General features: G+C 38.1%; 1 protein-coding gene across 1 annotated transcript in view; it reads right to left on the reverse strand.

Moving 5' to 3' along the window:
* chrna8 (cholinergic receptor, nicotinic, alpha 8) overlaps window positions 1-18,117 on the reverse strand; it is a 135,256-nt gene that overhangs the window by 2,539 nt on the left and 114,600 nt on the right. Inside the window, exons 6-9 of the mRNA XM_021473897.3 lie at window positions 15,370-15,537; window positions 7,352-7,546; window positions 4,478-4,564; window positions 4,222-4,331 (exon numbers count right to left, since the gene is read on the reverse strand). Of these exons, the coding sequence (XP_021329572.1) occupies window positions 4,222-4,331; window positions 4,478-4,564; window positions 7,352-7,546; window positions 15,370-15,537 (560 nt within the window). The remainder of the gene's footprint in view (window positions 1-4,221; window positions 4,332-4,477; window positions 4,565-7,351; window positions 7,547-15,369; window positions 15,538-18,117) is intronic.

Consider the following 18,117-nt stretch of genomic DNA (forward strand, 5'->3'; position numbering starts at 1 on the left):
CATAACTTTGTTTAGTTGCCGCCGTTTTGTTCCTTGCAGAAACACCGTGTTAAGAAGCCTTTATAATTAATTAATTGTGACAAATTAAAGCATGGTTAATAGTGAAACCAGTTAATCATTACATCCCAATACAGAAGACGCATGCATTGTTGCAGCTGTAAAACTATAAAAAGACACAAATGATTCTGTAACTACCATTCTGACACATTCTGGCACACTAGGAATATTGATTCCTCAAGAGTAGTCTCTGCTTGGTCTGTGTCTGAGTACATCTACGGCTGAATGCTGGTCCTCTCACTCATGTTGCTTTTCTCTTTGTCTGCCTGTCTGATGACATACACAAAGCAGGGGAGCTTCTGGCTCTGCCTCCTTGTTAAGTTGGGGGGGAAGTTGAAACTAATTTTAATTTGAAGCAGCACACCTCTAAAACACTGACCTGTGTATACACCCACAAAATGACACTTTTTAACACATTATAATAAAAAAAATCTGAATTGTGCATTACTGGCATGTTGCTATTTTGAGGAACTCATTGACCAACTAAAAGCTGGTCTAAACTCCAGCACAGAGCGTGTTAGTTATTTGCCTATGTGGGTCCAAGCTTACACATTGCTTAATACACACAGGATGTACAGCAATACACAAATATCTTTACTTTTGAAAAAAAAAATTAAGAATAAAATGCTACAAAATGTAAATATAAAATTCCCTGCCTCCATGCCTTTATGTCTGGGGGGCCTTTTTCAGTTTATTCATGACAAAATTTGCATTTGTATACTATTAACAGTATTATTTATTATATGTAGGCTAATGGATGTCTTCAGGAGAGTGCGTACAACACTGTTCCCTTATACAAGAACGTAAAGGAGTAGAGTAAAAGTAAAGTAAAGAGAAAGTAAAGAGGCCGATTGGAGGAGGCTCATTCTTTATCCTCATGCTGCAGATAGTCGGTTTAACTGTTTTTAACTGCACAAAAGTAAAGCATTCAGTTTTTCCACTTACAAAGTCCACCATGTAAATAGCAAATCCCTTAGCCACGCAACTGACCTTTAAAAAAGGAGATGAGACTCAGACTGGTTTAACGCACGTTATTCTTAAAACAAACTCATAACTCATTAAGAGAATAGGCACAACCCTGTTAGACTATGCGCTGGGGCATTGTTAAAATAGAGCCCTCTATGTCTGAGTCATCTGTAAGGGGTCTGAGTTGCTGTAAAAGGTTATTCTCATATTTGTGTGCTCAAGTTTATTATTAAAAATGTAAATGCAATGCACACTCTTTGTCCATATGTGCCTATAATGCAGTTAGTTGAAAACATCTCAACCTTTCAGAATGTTGCAAGCACAACACACGTTACAAGAACCAACCAATCAGCTTCACCTTTATTTCCTTTTTTTGGAGGAGCATTTAAGGGGCTGTTGACATTGCATTGTGAAATATGCCACTTTCTCCATTGAATGTGCTCAGGAGATAGCACTCTCATGCCTCACACTCTTGCATACTCCAAGGAACCACCACTCACAAAACCTTGGAGTAGCTTGGATACAAGTTTTATATATGGAGTTTTAATTAATTAGTCTACTATTATAACTGAAATGTGTATATACATAGAAAGGATAAAGCTGATTGGTTGGGTAATGTCATATGACATGCTGTTTATTTGCAGCGTTCTGAAAATTGTGAAGATTATTTCAATTTAGCTGTGCATCGTGGCCACATTGCACTTTATTTGCACAAGATTGTCTTGTACTTACATTTTAAATAACAAACTTCAGCAAGCCAGACACAATAATTAAGAGGTTTCTTTGTGCCTGCTGAAAATTAAGTGAAAAAAAATCATACTCCTAAAATCATAGTATACATTTGTTACTGCTGTGTAAATGCATTCATGCCACACCTGAGCACTGTTAAACAATCTGTGTAAAGACACGTACTATAAATGCTCCTTCAGAAGCACTTCTGTTCCTCGTTTCCAGTGTAAAATGACATACTGTATTACGGCAGGGCTGTTATAACAGAATCATGCTTGATTCTGATTGAACTGACTGATTAAAACACAAAAGGTGTGCAATTACTGTCAGGAAAACACACAGCTCAAGAAATTTCAGACACGTCTTGACCACATTACAGTTCCATATTACTACGCTGAATGATTCAGTTCACAGCCTACAACTCTCAAAAATCAAATCAAATCAAAACAACAGGCTTTGGATTTGACGAGTTAGGGCATCTTTAAACAGCAAAGGAAAATGGCATTACACCTCAAAATGATTCATTAACACAGACTGTTTAATGAGGCATAGCGTCTTTACTCTGAATTCTGAGCAGACATAGACATGTGCAGTTGAAGTCAGAATTATTAGCCCCCTGTTTTTTTTCCCAATTTCTGTTTAACGAAGAGAAAAATGGTTTTAATAACTCATTTCTAATAACTGATTTATTTTATCTTTGCCATGATGTCAGTAAATAATATTTTACTAGATGTTTTTCAAGACATTTCTATATAGATTAAAGTGACATTTAAAGGCTTAATTAAGTTAACTAGGCAGGTTAGGGTAATTAGGCAAGTTATTGTATAACGATGGTTTGTTCAGTAGACTGTTGAAAATAAATATAGGTTAAAGGGTCTAATAATTTTGTCCTAAAATGGTTAATAAAAAATTAAAAACTGCTTTTACTCTAGCTAAAATAAAACAAACAAGACTTTCTCCAGAAGAAAAAAAACATTATCAGACATACTGTGAAAATGTCCTTGCTCTGTTAATCATCATTTGAGAAATATTTAAAAAAGAAAATCAAAGGGGGGCTAATAATTCTGACTTCAACTGTATATAGGGCTGTGTAAAGATGACTTAAGAAACTACTGTAGTACTACACACAGGAGATGTCTCACATACTTGACAAATGTCTTAAATTACAGTATTTGTCTTTAGGTGGGATAACTGGGAATAACTGACTCTGGTTCATTGGATTATTCGAAATATAATGCACACCTGAGGTACAACAGAAACTGCTTTGCATTGTGCTTCTTAATGTCCACAGTGTGGAGTTGAATATTGACAACGCGTCTCTCAAAATGTGTTTTTAAAGTTTAATGTCTGCACTAGACAGCTTCTATAAAACATCATGCACAAAATGACAAGGTGGCAGTCAAGATGTCAGTCTAACTCATGTTTACATAGAAAAAAACAATTTAAATGCATGCAGTGCAGAGCAAAACGGTGTTATTTGGTAGCCTGTAAAGCAGCCTGACCTAGAAACAGAAGAATTAACCTTAATTCCAGATTAAATTAACATATATCTAATAGCTCCTTAACTAATAATGAAATAAATACAACAGGGCTATATTTAAACCATCATTTGAAGTCCAAAACTAATAATAATTTGTTTATAAAGATATTTCAAGAGTTCACACTTAGCTGATGATTTACAAAGCTTATTTGGCATGCTGTCCCGGGAGAGAGCCCCGAGCTCAAGGGCTCCTCGAGCCCGGGGCTTCCTCCCGTTGGCAGAGCAAGAAGGGAGCCTGAGCTCGGTGGATCTCAGAACTCCCCTGCCGCTGTAGCTAAGGGAACGTAAGGAATTAGACAAGCTTGATTGTTAAGTATGTTGAATGTCTTTGGATGGTGGGAGGAAACCGGAGAACCCGGGGAAAACCCACGCGGACACGGGAAGGACATACAGACTCCCCACAGAAACACTCACCGGTCCTATCGAACTAGGACCGGCAGTATTCTTGCTGTGTGGTTCGCAGTGCTAACCACTGGACCGCCGTGCCGCCCAATCGCAGGTAAAGGAGGAGAATAGGGGAGGAGGGGGGTTTCTTCCAAACGAAGATAAAGTGAACTGAAAACTTAGGCTATTTATGGTGCCTTAGGGCTCATATGATTGGAAGATTAGTGATTAGCAAATGCGAGACTGGACGTGATAAATCATAAGCACGTGATCCTCTCGAAATTAGTTTATGAATAAACTTCACTTAAAATGTCAACAATATTTATTTGTTTTAGTTTAAAATCAAAAGGTTCTTAATTTTTCTGAATATCTTGTTTTGTGTGTTTAACATAGGAAACAAGCTCAAATAGAACCACTTGAGTAATCTTTGAGATATGATTTTGAGTGAACAGCAATAACCTTGTTCTGAGGTCACAGTCCATCAAGTATCTTTTTTTTAATCTTCATATTAAACAGTCTGTTTCATTTAAAGAGTTTCAGCTCACCCATCTTGGCATCTTTCCCCCTTGTGGATCATGATGATGAAACTGCAGAACAAGAACGGTGACAACAACCGACAAGCCCACGATCATCATGGTGCTGGCAAAGTACTGAGCTGCAGAGCCAAAGAAGACACAACACTTAAACCCAGCAAGCCATCGAAAACATCCACAGCCAAGAAGTTTTTCATGAGATTCAATATTCAGATTCTTGGACATATTCTCTGAAAACTGAGCAATCTGGACGCTGCACTCTACTCACCTATGAGAGGAACAGAATCAGAGGTTGCTGGCATGATTTCGGCCACCAGCAACATGAAGACCGTCAATGATAGAAGAACAGTGATACCTGACGAATGGAAAAGGTAGGAGTAAATCAAATTAATGACATTCCTTCATGTCTAATTACTGTACATATACCAGGATTGCAGCCAGCCTGGTAAAAGGGTTGGTTCTTTTTTTTCAAAAAGTGAACCATTTCGCAGTTATTCACCTTATTTTCTTTTTTTATGCTTAAAATTAGCTTAAAATTCAGCATTTATAGTGACATTTTAAGTACAATTTTATTTTATGTTTTGCTGATTATCTTGTCGAATGGTTGTCATCACTTTTTGATGTACCAAAAAGATTGCCTAAATATTTTGAATAAAGAAAAAAAAAATTACTTTACTTAAAAATAAAAATTTACCATCATATACAGTTGAAGTCAGTATTATTAGACCCTCTGTTTATTTTTTCCCGAATTTCTGCATAACAGAGAGAAGATTTTTTCATCACATTTCTAAACATAATAGTTTTAATAACTCATTTCTAATGACTTTTTTTTTTATCTTTGCCATGATGGCAGTAAATAATATTTTACTAGATATTTTTCAAGACACTTCTATACAGCTTAAAGTAACATTTAAAGGCTTAACTAGGTTAATTAGGGTAACTAGGCTGGTTAGGGTAATTATTAGTTATTGTATAATAATGGTTTTGTTCTGTAGGCTATCGAAAAAAAATGCTTAAAGGGGCTAATAATTTTGACCTTAAAATGGTTTTAAAAAATGTAAAACTTCTTTTATTCAAGCCGAAATTAAACAAATAAGACTTTCTCCAGAAGAAAAATATTATCAGACATACTGTGAACATTTCCTTGCTCCATCTAACATAATTTGTGGGCTAATAATTCTGACTTCAATTGTATCATTAGAACATGAATATGAATGAGGAATCTGATAGTTACAAACAAATTGGCCGGCACCTCAGTCACTTTCTTCAGTCAGAATCTGGCTTTTTGAATAATAAAAAATGAAAAAAATGTATGTTGTATGATTTTTTGCACAGCTGGATGTTGGACTCGTGAAAAATAATTGTTTGCATTGGCCAAAGCTGATTAGCTGAAGTCACGAACGACAGGCAACAGAGGATTGCGCTTGGACGCGAAGACCTCTTTAATGGGTTATTTTCACTTCATGATGGCATAATATTGGCTCATTTATGAGACAGATTCTGGACCTTTTTTAGTGGCAGGTGAGATTGTCCACCACCCAAACCCCCTCTTGCTACGGGCCTCAATATTTTTTCAGACTACCAGCAGTTCAAAGTTGAAAGTTTAATTTCTTTTCCTGAGGACATAACATATGTAAACTTCAATATCTCCCAGCTTATGCAAACTATGAAATTACCTCCATTTGTTGTCTAAAGAGGACATTTTGCGCTTTTATATGATACCATAGTTTATAGTGATGGGGCTGTGTGAACATTCTGTTCCTTCTCAAACAAAATGGAAAGTTTGGAAATTTTTTTTGTCATCATGGTTCAGCTTTACACGTACAACATCCTGATGTCTACTGTAGCAGACACATTTTTTTAAACAGTTTTTTTTTTCTAACACTTAAGGCCAACTCACAAATGTCAACAAACAACAACAATTTGGTCATTGTATTTCGAATGTTGTATGTAGATAATCACAGATAATCATACACAACAATTAACTAATCAATCAAATGATCATTTTTAAAGAGGCAAAAAAGACATTTAAAACCTTTCTCGTCCTGGGTCAGTTTAAGTCTGATTAAGATTGAGTTTGCTTCTATAATCATATCACACTGCTCAGACGTTGCACAATCCAACAAATGCTGACTGAATAACTTCTAACAGACTTGTTTGTTGCTGTTTGTCTATACGGTGTGAATTGGCCTTTACTTGAAAGGGTGTCCATATGACTGTCATTATACTTTATAATTGTGGCATGACACATCATGAATATAAATGAGAATGAGATTTTTATTCATGCTTATGACAACTGTTATTAAGAGTTTTTTGCTCAGTTATGTCATTTTATTAGCAAAGTTACATTGTTTAAGATGTTTTGAGACTACTTGACATATCCATCACAATTTGTCTTTGTAAGCAAGACAACAAAACCTGTCAAATCTCAATGTTATGGCGACTTGACATTATCAAGATCCCATAAGTTGTCATAAATCTGACATAAACAGTACTTTCATGAGCCCATGAATTTTTATAACAAGGAGATTATTTTTATTTTGGCAAAAGTATTGACACTTTTAATAAGAAATGTTAATGTCAAGTTGTCATAACAAAGACAACTGAAACAACATCACCTTTGCATTTAAAACTACATAACTGAGCAACTGACACTTAATGGCAGTTGTCAGAATCACGCATACAGTCTCATTTATATTCATGACATGTGTCATATCATGATTATAAAGGTGTCATGACACTTATGAACACTCGTTCAAGTAAAGGCCAATTGACACCGCACAGATGAACACCAACGAAGTCTCTGTTGGAGTTTGTTGGATCAGTGTGTTACCCCTGTTGGCATCTGCTGTCTTTGATAAGAGTTTGTTTTCACCTGACTGAACATGTTCAACCAGAGTTTGTTGGATCGTGGAACATCTGAGCAGAGTGATTTGTTTATTTTCTAATGGTAACAAACTCCGACATCAAGTAAACACCCCTACAGGTAAAGTATTACCTTTGTGTTTTTCAAAAAAAAGTTCATTGTAAGCTTATTGTGTTCCAAAGAGTTAAAATAAAAGTATCAAGTATAAAATATGAATTTTCCCAATTCTCCCAAAAAGAGAAAGCTGTACTTTACTGTATGTGATGTTGATCTTACCTAATGAAATTTTCTCTCCAGAATCGGCTGGCAGCAGGAAGACAAGCAGCGCCAGGCCGGAGATGAGCACACAGGGAATGAGCAGGTTCAGACCATAGTACAATGTTCGCCTGCGCATTGTTACTGTAAATGTCACGTCAGGGTAGGGCTCCTTACAGCACTCATAATACAGCTCATTACGCTTCCCAGGGACCCCTGACGCAAGACAAAACAACACATTTGGGTTATGTCATAAAACAGCAAGCCTTTTCCACAAATACACTAGACTCTGGTGTCCTATTACTTTTTATGTAGCAACCTAGTGTTTGTGTTGTTAGAAATATTAGATATTGTTTAACACAGAATGCATCAATTTGAAAATCGGCTTGTTTTAAGCACACTTTGCTTACTGCATATTTCTGTCACAAATCAGTATCTGTTAGTTTTAAATTAGTTAGGGGTTTGCTTTAAAAGCATTACTTAAGTAAAATGTGATTCTGTAAAGACCAGGCAGCAACAAACACTTTTTCAGGTTTTCTCAGAAGAGTGTGTTGTTTTTGTTGGCATCTGTTGGATTTATTTATTTATTAATTATTTTGCCCTCTGAACATGCTGAATCTACACTTTTCAGGTTGTAGAATAAGAAAAGTTGTAAAAGTATTCCAGTGATTGTCCTCGTTTGTTGCCATCTGTCGGTGTGGTGTAAATTGCTCTTATAGGTCATAATAGCGACAAACCTTATCATATTGATAAAAAACATCTCATAAAAATGCTAAACATTCTCATAATAATGACTAAACATGTATTAGTGGTTATTTAGTGGCAATATCTTTCACTCTAATGCAGAGTCATTATTGTGACAAAATGTCTCATAAAATGTGAAGCTTTATTGTCTTTATTTAAAAGTGTTTATTACAGTCTTTATTCACAGACTATTTTAAAGTGTCAGTCATTATTTTGAGTTATTACAATGAGAATGTGTATCATTATAGAACAGCTTTACCTGAAAAGAAATATCATTGCAAGATACAATTAAACAGTGTTTTTCCTACTTTTAGAATGTTTTATATTATTATTATTACTACTATTATATGATATAATATGATCATTTTTCTTTATGATATGCCAAACAGTATTTTGGAATGTTCAGGGATTTTAACTTTGACCCACATTAAAAACAACTAGCTGCATTAGTAAGTGATTTAATGACATAAAGAACTGATGAGGCCTTTATATGTCACCTTTTGTGTGTGTGTCTTAACAATTATCATTTATTCATTCATTCATTTTCTTTTCCCTTTATTCAACATCACAGCGGAATAAAACGCTAACTTATTGAACATATGTTTTATACAGCAGATGCCCTTCTAGCCACCCCTGCTCTAGGTGCTCCGGTTTCCCCCACAGTCCAAAGACATGCGCTATAGGTGAATTAAATAAACTAAATTGGTCAGAGTGTATGTGTGTGAATGTAAGTGTTTAGGGGTGTTTCCCAGGGGAATGAAAACGTGTATAAGTGATTCCCAGTGCTGTGTTGTAACTGGAAGAGCATCTGATGGATAAAACATATGCCAGAGTAATTAGTGGATCATTCTGCTGTGGCGACAACTGACAATTCAGGGAATAAGCCAAAAGATAGTTGTCAAATAGGCAGTAATCTTTATTAGTAAATCACCATTTTTGAATTAATTATTTTAATATTTATGTATTTTGAATGTAGTCTAAAGTGCCACAAACCAGACATGTGCTATAGGTAAATGTTATAGCATGAATGTTTCCCAGTACTGGGTTGCAGCTGGAAGGCCATCTGCTGTGTAAAAAGTTGGTGGTTCATTCCGCTGTGGCGGCCCCTGATGAATATAGGGACTAAGCCAAATGAATGAATGAATGATTTTACACACAAAAAAATAACAAAACGTAAGAATTTTAAAGTGAACATTTTTGAGACCAAAACTTAACAGGTGACTATCATTCTTTTAAACACAGAAGAACAATATTTAATTTGATTTCAAAAGCATATTATGATATATTATATTATCATTATTAAATGAGTCAGCAGAGTGGTTCAAGGAAAATCTAAGTGAGTGACCCATTCACAACACAGCTGAGATGAAAATAGAGGCTGTCGGCCAAGAAGAGCTTATTTGTGACAGGACCAAATCACAGACAGGGTTTTTGTGACCTGTACAGTGCATAACCTCTAAAAATAGTTTTTGCTGTTATTAAACCTAAAGTAAACACAAGAATCAGCCATTATTTACTCTGCTTCTTGTCCTTCCTTTGTGCGTGTGCACAAAACAAATATTTGTTTTCCATTCCCTTTTTTTTCCAATGTAATCCACTTAATCCTAAAACCCTGTCCAAAGTATGAATGCAATTCAATATTTCAACAAAAGCCCAAGCCAAGTGTTTTGATATGAAACACAGTAATGTCAGCTATAATGTAAAAAATGCAATCCACACTTTAAAATGCATGAACATTACATCATTTCTGCTGGTTGCATTAGTAAAAGGAAACAATAACATGACATGTTGCAAATGTGACAGTGTTGATCTGTCAGGGTCAGGCAGCCCTCCTCTCCGATTGATTAAAAATTAAATCAAAATTGTAATTAATCAAACTGGGCAGGCGGAGAAAAAGCTTTCATCAGGATTTCACGCTGGTCAGAATTGTCATGGCACTCAGAGACAATCACATCAGGAAAGGAAATTACTGGTTTGAGACATTTAACTGATTACAAAAGACCGACTGGGTTTTGTGCTGTATATGTGTGTGAGAGTGTGTGTTTGAGGTGGGAGGAAACTCATGATACAATCATGCAAATTTGTCAGAGGAATGGACAAACATGAAAAACAATATAATAGAGCACAGAAAAGTACAGAACAATTTATGTTACATATCAGAAATTGGTGGTCAAAATCCACCTAATATGCGTGTAATAAATGTCACTTTTTTTACACAAAATACTTCAAACAAAACATTTTTTTAACTATAATTACAATACAATTTTAACAACAATGAGTTAATACACTATTATATTTAGACATGTGCTAAAAAAGTCTCCTCTCCATTAAAAAGAAATTGGGTGGGAAAAAAAAACAAGCGGTCTTATGATTCAGGGGGAATAATAATTCTGACTTTAACTGTATGTTCTGTGGAGAGAGAAGATCCTTACAGAAGGACAACCATCTGTGCAGCAATTCACAAATCAGGCCTGTATGGTAAAGTGACCAGACGGAAGCCACTCACCACCTGTAATTTGCCAAAAGGCATCTAAAGGACTTTCAGACCATAAGAAACAAAAATCTCTGGTCTGATGAGACTAAAATTGAACTCTTTGGAGTGAATGCCAGGTGTTATCTTTGAAGAAAACCAGGCATCCCTCATCACCAGGCTAAAACTATCCATACAGTGAAGCATGGTGGTAGCAGCATCATGCTGTGGAGATGTTTTTCAGCAGCAGGAACTGGAAGACTAGTCAGGATAGAGGGAAAGATGAATGCAGCAATGTAGAGAGATCCTAAATGAAAACTTGCTTCAGAGTGCTCTTGACCTCAGACAGGGGCGACGCTTCATCTTCCAGCAAGACAATGACCCAAAGAACACCACCAAAATATCAATGGAGTGGCTTCACAATAACATCTTGTGAATGTGACCCAACCAGAGTTCAGACCTAAATCCTATTGAACATCTCTGGAGGGATCTGAAAATGGCTGTAAATCGTCACTTGCCATCCAACCTGATAGAGCTTGAGGTACTACAAAGAGGAATGGGCAAAAATTCCCAAAAACTGGTGTGCCAAGCTTGCGTCATCATATTCAAAAATACTTGAGGCTGTAATTGCTGTCAAAGGTTCATCAACAAAGAATTAATCAAAGGCTGTGAATACTTATGCACAATTTTTTTTTTTTAGGTTCTTAACTTTTATTTGCAACAATTAAAAAAAAAAAAACTTTTTTTCACATTGTCATTATGGGCTATTGTGGGTAGAATTTTGAGGAAATCAATTAATTTAGTCCATTCTGGAATAAGGCTGTGACACACACACAAAAAAAAAAAAGCTGAAAAGTAAAGAGCTATAAATACTTTCCAGATGCACTGTGTGTGTGTGTGTGTGTGTGTATATATATATATATATATATATATATATATATATATATATATATATATATATATATATATATTACAATTTTTAATAACTGCTTTTGTATTATATGTAGTTTCTATTGAAATCGTTCTTCAGTCATTATTGCTTTTATTACTATTACCATTAATAAAAATATTATTAATAATAATATTAGTTAATATTAGAGTGAGTTCTGAATCATGTGACTGAAGCCTGTAGTAATGAAGCTGAAAATTCATTATTAAAATCAATGGAATAAATTATTAAAATATGGCGAAGCGGTGCACAGTAGGTAGTGGTAGGGAGGGCATCCGCTGCGTAAAAATGAGCTAGATAAGTTGGCGGTTTATTATATATATATATATATATATATATATATATATATATATATATATATATATATATATATATATATATATATATATATATATATATATATATATATATATATATATCTTCTTTATTATTAATAATGAATAAACATGGAAGTTTAGAAATTAACAATTTACAAACATGGAAGCTTAAACCTCATGACACATTGTATTTTTTTATTTATTTAATATGTAAATCCCTTATGCATTTGTGTATCAACAACAAATCCCAATGACACAACTGCAAGTACTTTTCATCACTAGTTTTCATAGCTCAGTTTGAAGTCAAATGACTTAGTAGTCAGAGTCAGACGTTTTTAAAAGTTCAAAGGAAGGCAAAAAAAAAAAAAAATGCACTGCTCCTCTCATATCTATTACTAAAGCAGCTGAAAACACCTTTTCAACAAGCATTCGTTAAATTTGAATAAAAAGAATGTAAAAATTGTTATTTAGCTCATATAAAAGCAATGTTAACAATCATTCGTAATTAAAGTGGTCAATAAATATATTAATAATATAAATTCTAAAATATGTATAAACTATGAATTAAATGATTCATTGGATTTAATACATTTTTGTATTAAAACAATTTATGTGAGCTGAATTTAAACAAACAAATTTACTTGAACACTAAATTGAATTTGTTTGATTAAATTCAGCCCATACATTAAAAAAAGGGTTAAAAGCTGTCATAAGTTGTACTTGGCGACCCGGTGGCGCAGTGGGTAGCACGTTCGCCTCAGAGCAAGAAAGACCCTGGTTTGAGCCTCGGCTGGGTCAGTTGGCATTTCTGTGTGGAGTTAGCATGTTCTCCTCGTGTTTGCGTGGGTTTCCTCCGGGTGCTCCGGTTTCCCCCATAAGTCCATAAATTGTCCGTAGTGTATGTGTGTGAATGAGTGTGTATGTATGTTTCCCAGTGATGGGTTGCAGCTGGAAGGGCATCCGCTGCGTAAAGCAAGTGCTGGATAAAATGGCAGTTCATTCCGCTGTGGTGACCCTGGATTAATAAAGGGACTAAGCCGAAAATAAAATGAATGAATGAATGAATGAATAAACTGTACTTGTTTTATTTATTTATTTATTTATTTATTTATTTATTTTTGTGTTTGTCTGTATTCAACCCAACTCAAAATAATACAGGAAAATGTACCTTTTTTTGAGTTCATGTTTACATTTTTTGCAATTGCGTGACCAGTCATATTCAGCAGCGTGTGAAATGTATGTGTGTGTGTAATGTGTCGCTCCCTGCGGTGTTAAAGATGCCCATTCACAGACTGCCCATGTCACTGCACAACCTTGGCACGCAACTGGGCATTGGTGCCAGCCAGAATCAAAGCCAAAGCACTGCCAACCACCATCAGGACCCCATCTGTCGAACAGACCCGGGGTCACATTGGCATTGAAAGCGTAAAAATGCTAGACTGAGACAGAAACAGGGACATTAAACCGCCAAACACGATCAGATTATGAGATTATAAAGCTGCGCAACACAAGCATTCATTTCTAATATTAATATTTCTAATAATAGTGCAATGTGTCCTGTGGTGTTTGTTGGATGATTATAGTTTTGCTCAATGTTATTTAATCCTGTCATAAAATAAAACCACACAGAAAAGTGAATGACTTTGTTGTCATTGTCAGGATGTTGAAATTCATTCTGCGCTGTCTTAATCCATGCGAATAGCAAGAAATGCTCTCACGAGAGTGTCAAGACATTCTTCAAGTTTTTTTTATTCTCCACCTGTGCGTATGGACATTAAAGAAGAGTGTCTTTCAAAGACCTTCTGAACCGCATGTTAAGTTTATGTTCCCTAAAGTCCAGCAGGAATGAAGAAATGATCCACTTAGCATTCAGATGAGCCAACATCACTTTTACACACTTTCCCATCAAACAGTTGTAGCAAGGAAATGATCAATAGATCAATAGAGTGCCTCCAGGCAAAGAAAACCATTCAAACACACATGGCCTACACCGAGCACACAATAACACATTAAACACTTGAAAGTATAAAAGTGTGAAAGATTTATACCATTAAGAATTGAATGTGTGTGTCACAAGTTAGAAGGGATGTGTTTGGCTCCTCATAAAATTATTTCTTTTAGTTAAAACTCAGTCCTTAATGCATCAGTTTCATAGGACAAAAGTTGATCGTTTCAAACTGTTTGGAAAAACAGCTAAGAGCTTTGTTTATATACAGTTTAAGTTATTGTCTTTATTTTAACCCGGGCTCATTCTGATTACGTACCTCTATATACATTTATAGTGAGAGCAAAATACATCCCAGGTGCGGCATTTTTTTTATTTTTTATTTTTTGCAGTTTTTGTTTTCGCAAATTCGTCAAAGGTTGCTGTGTATGCTTTTTCAGATCTCAAATTTCTCTCGCGAGTGCCAATCATGCATGCTGTTCTCATGTAAATCCACAAAAGGGTGCTGTCAATTGTCAGACTGACCAACCGACCCATCCCCCACCCTCCCCTTTCCCAAAACCCAACCAATAATGTTTTAAAAAGCACCGATTGACCCGTCCCCCCTCTTCCCTAAACCCAACCGACAGTGTTTTTAAAAGCTATCCAGAAAAAGAAAAGCCCATATAGCAGCCTGATATTTAGATTTTCGGTTTTCAGATTTTACCACATTCTCACCCTGTTATTTACTTGTTTATTATATTTTTTGTAGCCTTTATTGCCTTTTGATTTTGTTTTACCTGCTTTTTGGGAACTGTTCTTTAAAAGGACTTTGGTTCTGTGTCTCAAGTCTGCCAATGTACGTGTCAAGCTAACGGACAAACTAGTAACAGCGGTAAAGTCGTCCACACGGAGGTAAGTGGTCAGCTGGTAAACACGAAAAGGAACGGCATCATACCACCCCATTGCGATTGTTTTAATGAGGAAATGCAGCCATACGCAGCTCTGGCTACATTTTTCGCGATCTCCAGAAATGTATATAGGGTTATGTTTTCAGAATGAGTCTGTTTTCCTTTATTTAAAGTAAAAATATACTCAAAGAAAACATGAAATTAAAATTGAAAATGTTTATTCTGCCAGCGCACATTGCTAGTTTTAGTTAAATTCTATGAGATTGGTTTATTACTTATTATTCGGGGGCAAAATTGATGCAGCTCCATACTCCACAGAACAGATGAATTAATAAAAACATTTTAAACACACTAGATTATTGACATAATTATGTAAATCTTGTTCTTATTTGTTTAACTTATGTTTAACTAACAAATATCAATAACATAATGTTTATTAGTTAAATTATGAAGAAGTGTGATTCAAATGAATAGAAATTTTATATGCAATCAGAATACATTAATCTTATTTATTTTTGGAGTGTGAGAAAACATAATAATTTTTAAAACGTATAGGCAGCAAATCCTCACAACACAACCAAATACTAAAACGAGCTGCAAATACAGAAGGGCTCTGCAATACCCCATAATACAAGGATTTGCAGCACATTTCTGTACCTGGTCAGAATCACATTCAAGCATTATTGACTTTTTCACTATTGTATACATTTCCAGGCATTCTTACCCACTAAATCCCACTCTCCATTGGGGATGTATGTAGAGATGTCCACTGCCTGCATCTGGAGGTCCAGCAGCCAGCCGTTATGAGTCCACGAGCCAAATTTCAGGTCACATTTCTGGATATCAAATGGGAACCAGCGCACATCTATGTAACACGTGCTCTTCAGAATACCTGCACACAAGCATACACATGTATATACACACATAAAACTCAACAGGTACAATAAAGAAAACGTTCGAGGTTACAGAAGTAACCCTTCGTTCCCCGAGGAGGGGAACGGAAGTGCCATGAATGGGAGGATTCGGATCAGAAGCCGCTTATCTGGAGAGTATTGAACGGGCCAATGAATGAAATTAATTGGCAGCGTAAGCTTGCGCAGGTGTGCGACATCTGCAATTATCTCAGCATATAAGCACACCTGAAGCCAGCAGACGCCATCCTTTTAAGCTGAAGAGACTTTCAAACAGCTAAGGGACAGTCATTATGGCGACGGAATATGGCACTTCCGTTCCCCTCCTCGGGGAACGAAGGGTTACTTCTGTAACCTCGAACGTTCCCCTTCGGTTGGGGAACTTCAGTGCCATGAATGGGAGAATATGGAAAGCGCCATAATGACTGCACCTTACCAACACCCCCGATGAGGAGATAGTCAAGCAAGCGTGACGCACCCACATCATGGGGGGCGCGGTCCTCCAACGTGTCCCTGGCCCTAATTTATCCTACTTCAACAGAAGTTTTACGGATTTAGATATATTTTTTGGGAAGTCGTGAGCATCTAGATAATTCTAGGAAATACGACAGTACGTTGGGAAGCGTGCAATCCCGATAGGGAGGACGCTGCGGAGGCCATCCGTTACCCAAGGGGGGGATAGATGGCAGAATTTACCTATGGACTAGCCCTAAAAAGGGGGAGTACGCATAGCAAAGAGTGGTTAGCGGAGAGGGAAGACACGGGTCCGCCCAGGGGGGGGACTTAACCGTGGCGGAATAAGCATATGGGATCGCCTAGTGGGGATCACGCATAGCAGGCACCTATACCCAAAACGCGGGCTGACCAGCGGGCAGACCTACAACGTAGTGGGCCAGCAAGTGACTCCTCCGCTGAGTCAGTGCTGGGGGCCACGGAGGAATCTGCAGGGCTCACCTGACGGGGAACTTTACTGACAGATAAAAAAGGCGCACGTACCTCCGTGTTAGGGAGAATGGCGCAGCAAGCGTGTTTCAACACCCTACCGAGTTGTCTCCTCAATCACCAAAGGGTTACCTAATACCCTTGAGGAAACCGGCTCCACTCGCAGATTGTAAAACCTTGCAAATGTGTTGGGTGTCGCCCAGCCCGCAGCTCTACAGATGTCTGTTAGAGAGGCGCCGCGTGCACGCGCCCAAGAGGATGCAACGCTCCGAGTGGAGTGTGCACGTACTCCCGGGGGACACGGCTGACCTCGACTCGAATAAGCGAGTGAAATGGCATCCACAATCCAGTGGGATAATCTTTGTTTCGATACGGCACTTCCCTGCTGCCGACCGCCATAACAGACAAAGAGCTGCTCAGATGATCTAAAATTCTGAGTACGGTCCACATAAATGCGCAGAGCGCGAACTGGACAAAGTAAAGAAAGGGCTGGGTCTGCCTCCTCCGGGGGCAGCGCTTGCAGGTTCACTACCTGATCTCTAAAGGGGGTGGTAGGAACCTTGGGCACATAACCGGGGCGGGGTCTCAGGATAACGTGAGAGTAATCCGGCCCGAATTCCAGGCACGAGTCACTGACCGAAAATGCCTCCAGGTCCCCGACCCTCTTGATGGAGGCCAACGCAACCAGCAGAGCTGTCTTCAGGGACAGAAATCTTAGAGATACTGATTCGAGTGGCTCAAAGGGATCGGATCGCAGACTCGTGAGAACGAGGGCGAGATCCCAAGAGGGCATGAGAGGGGGGCGAGATGGATTAATTCGCCTAGCACCCCTAAGGAACTGGATGACCAGGTTATGCTTTCCCACGGTGCCGCCAGCTACCGCGCTATGATAAGCGGAGATGGCGGCCACGTAAACCTTGAGAGTGGAGGGCGACAGCCTGCTGTCCAACTTCTCTTGAAGGAAAGAGAGCACAACACTAATCTGGCAATTTCGGGGGTCTTCTCTGCGAGAGACGCACCATTCAGTGAATAGACTCCACTTCAGGGCGTAGGCGCGCCTCGTGGAGGGGGCTCTAGCCTGAGTGATGGTATTAACCACTGCAGTCGGTAGGTTACCTAAGTCTTCCTCGCGTCTAGGGACCACACGTGGAGGTTCCAAAGATCGGGGCGAGGGTGCCAGATGGTGCCCTGTCCCTGAGAGAGTAGGTCCTCTCTCAAAGGGATCCGCCAGGGGAGGGCCGTCGCGAGGAGTGAGAGCTCTGATATCCAGGTCCGGTTGGGCCAAAGGGGCGCAACTAGCAGAACCTGTTCCTCGTCCTCCCTGACCTTGCACAGAAACTGCGCGAGCAGGCTCACTGGGGGAAACGCATACTTGCGCATGCCCCGAGGCCAGCTGTGGGCCAGTGCATCCGTGCCGAGAGAGCCCTCGGTCAGGGAAAAAAACAACTGGCAGTGAGCGTTCTCGGGGGAAGCAAACAGATCGATCTGGGCCTCCCCGAATCGCGCCCATATCAGCTGAACAGACTCGGGGTGGAGTCTCCATTCTCCAGGGCGTAACAGCTGTCGTGAGAGTGCATCGGCTGCACGATTGAGCGTGCCTGGGACGTGAATGGCGCGCA

The sequence above is a fragment of the Danio rerio genome, chromosome 1 (genome assembly GCF_049306965.1).
Source record: "Danio rerio strain Tuebingen ecotype United States chromosome 1, GRCz12tu, whole genome shotgun sequence".
NCBI lineage: Eukaryota > Metazoa > Chordata > Actinopteri > Cypriniformes > Danionidae > Danio > Danio rerio.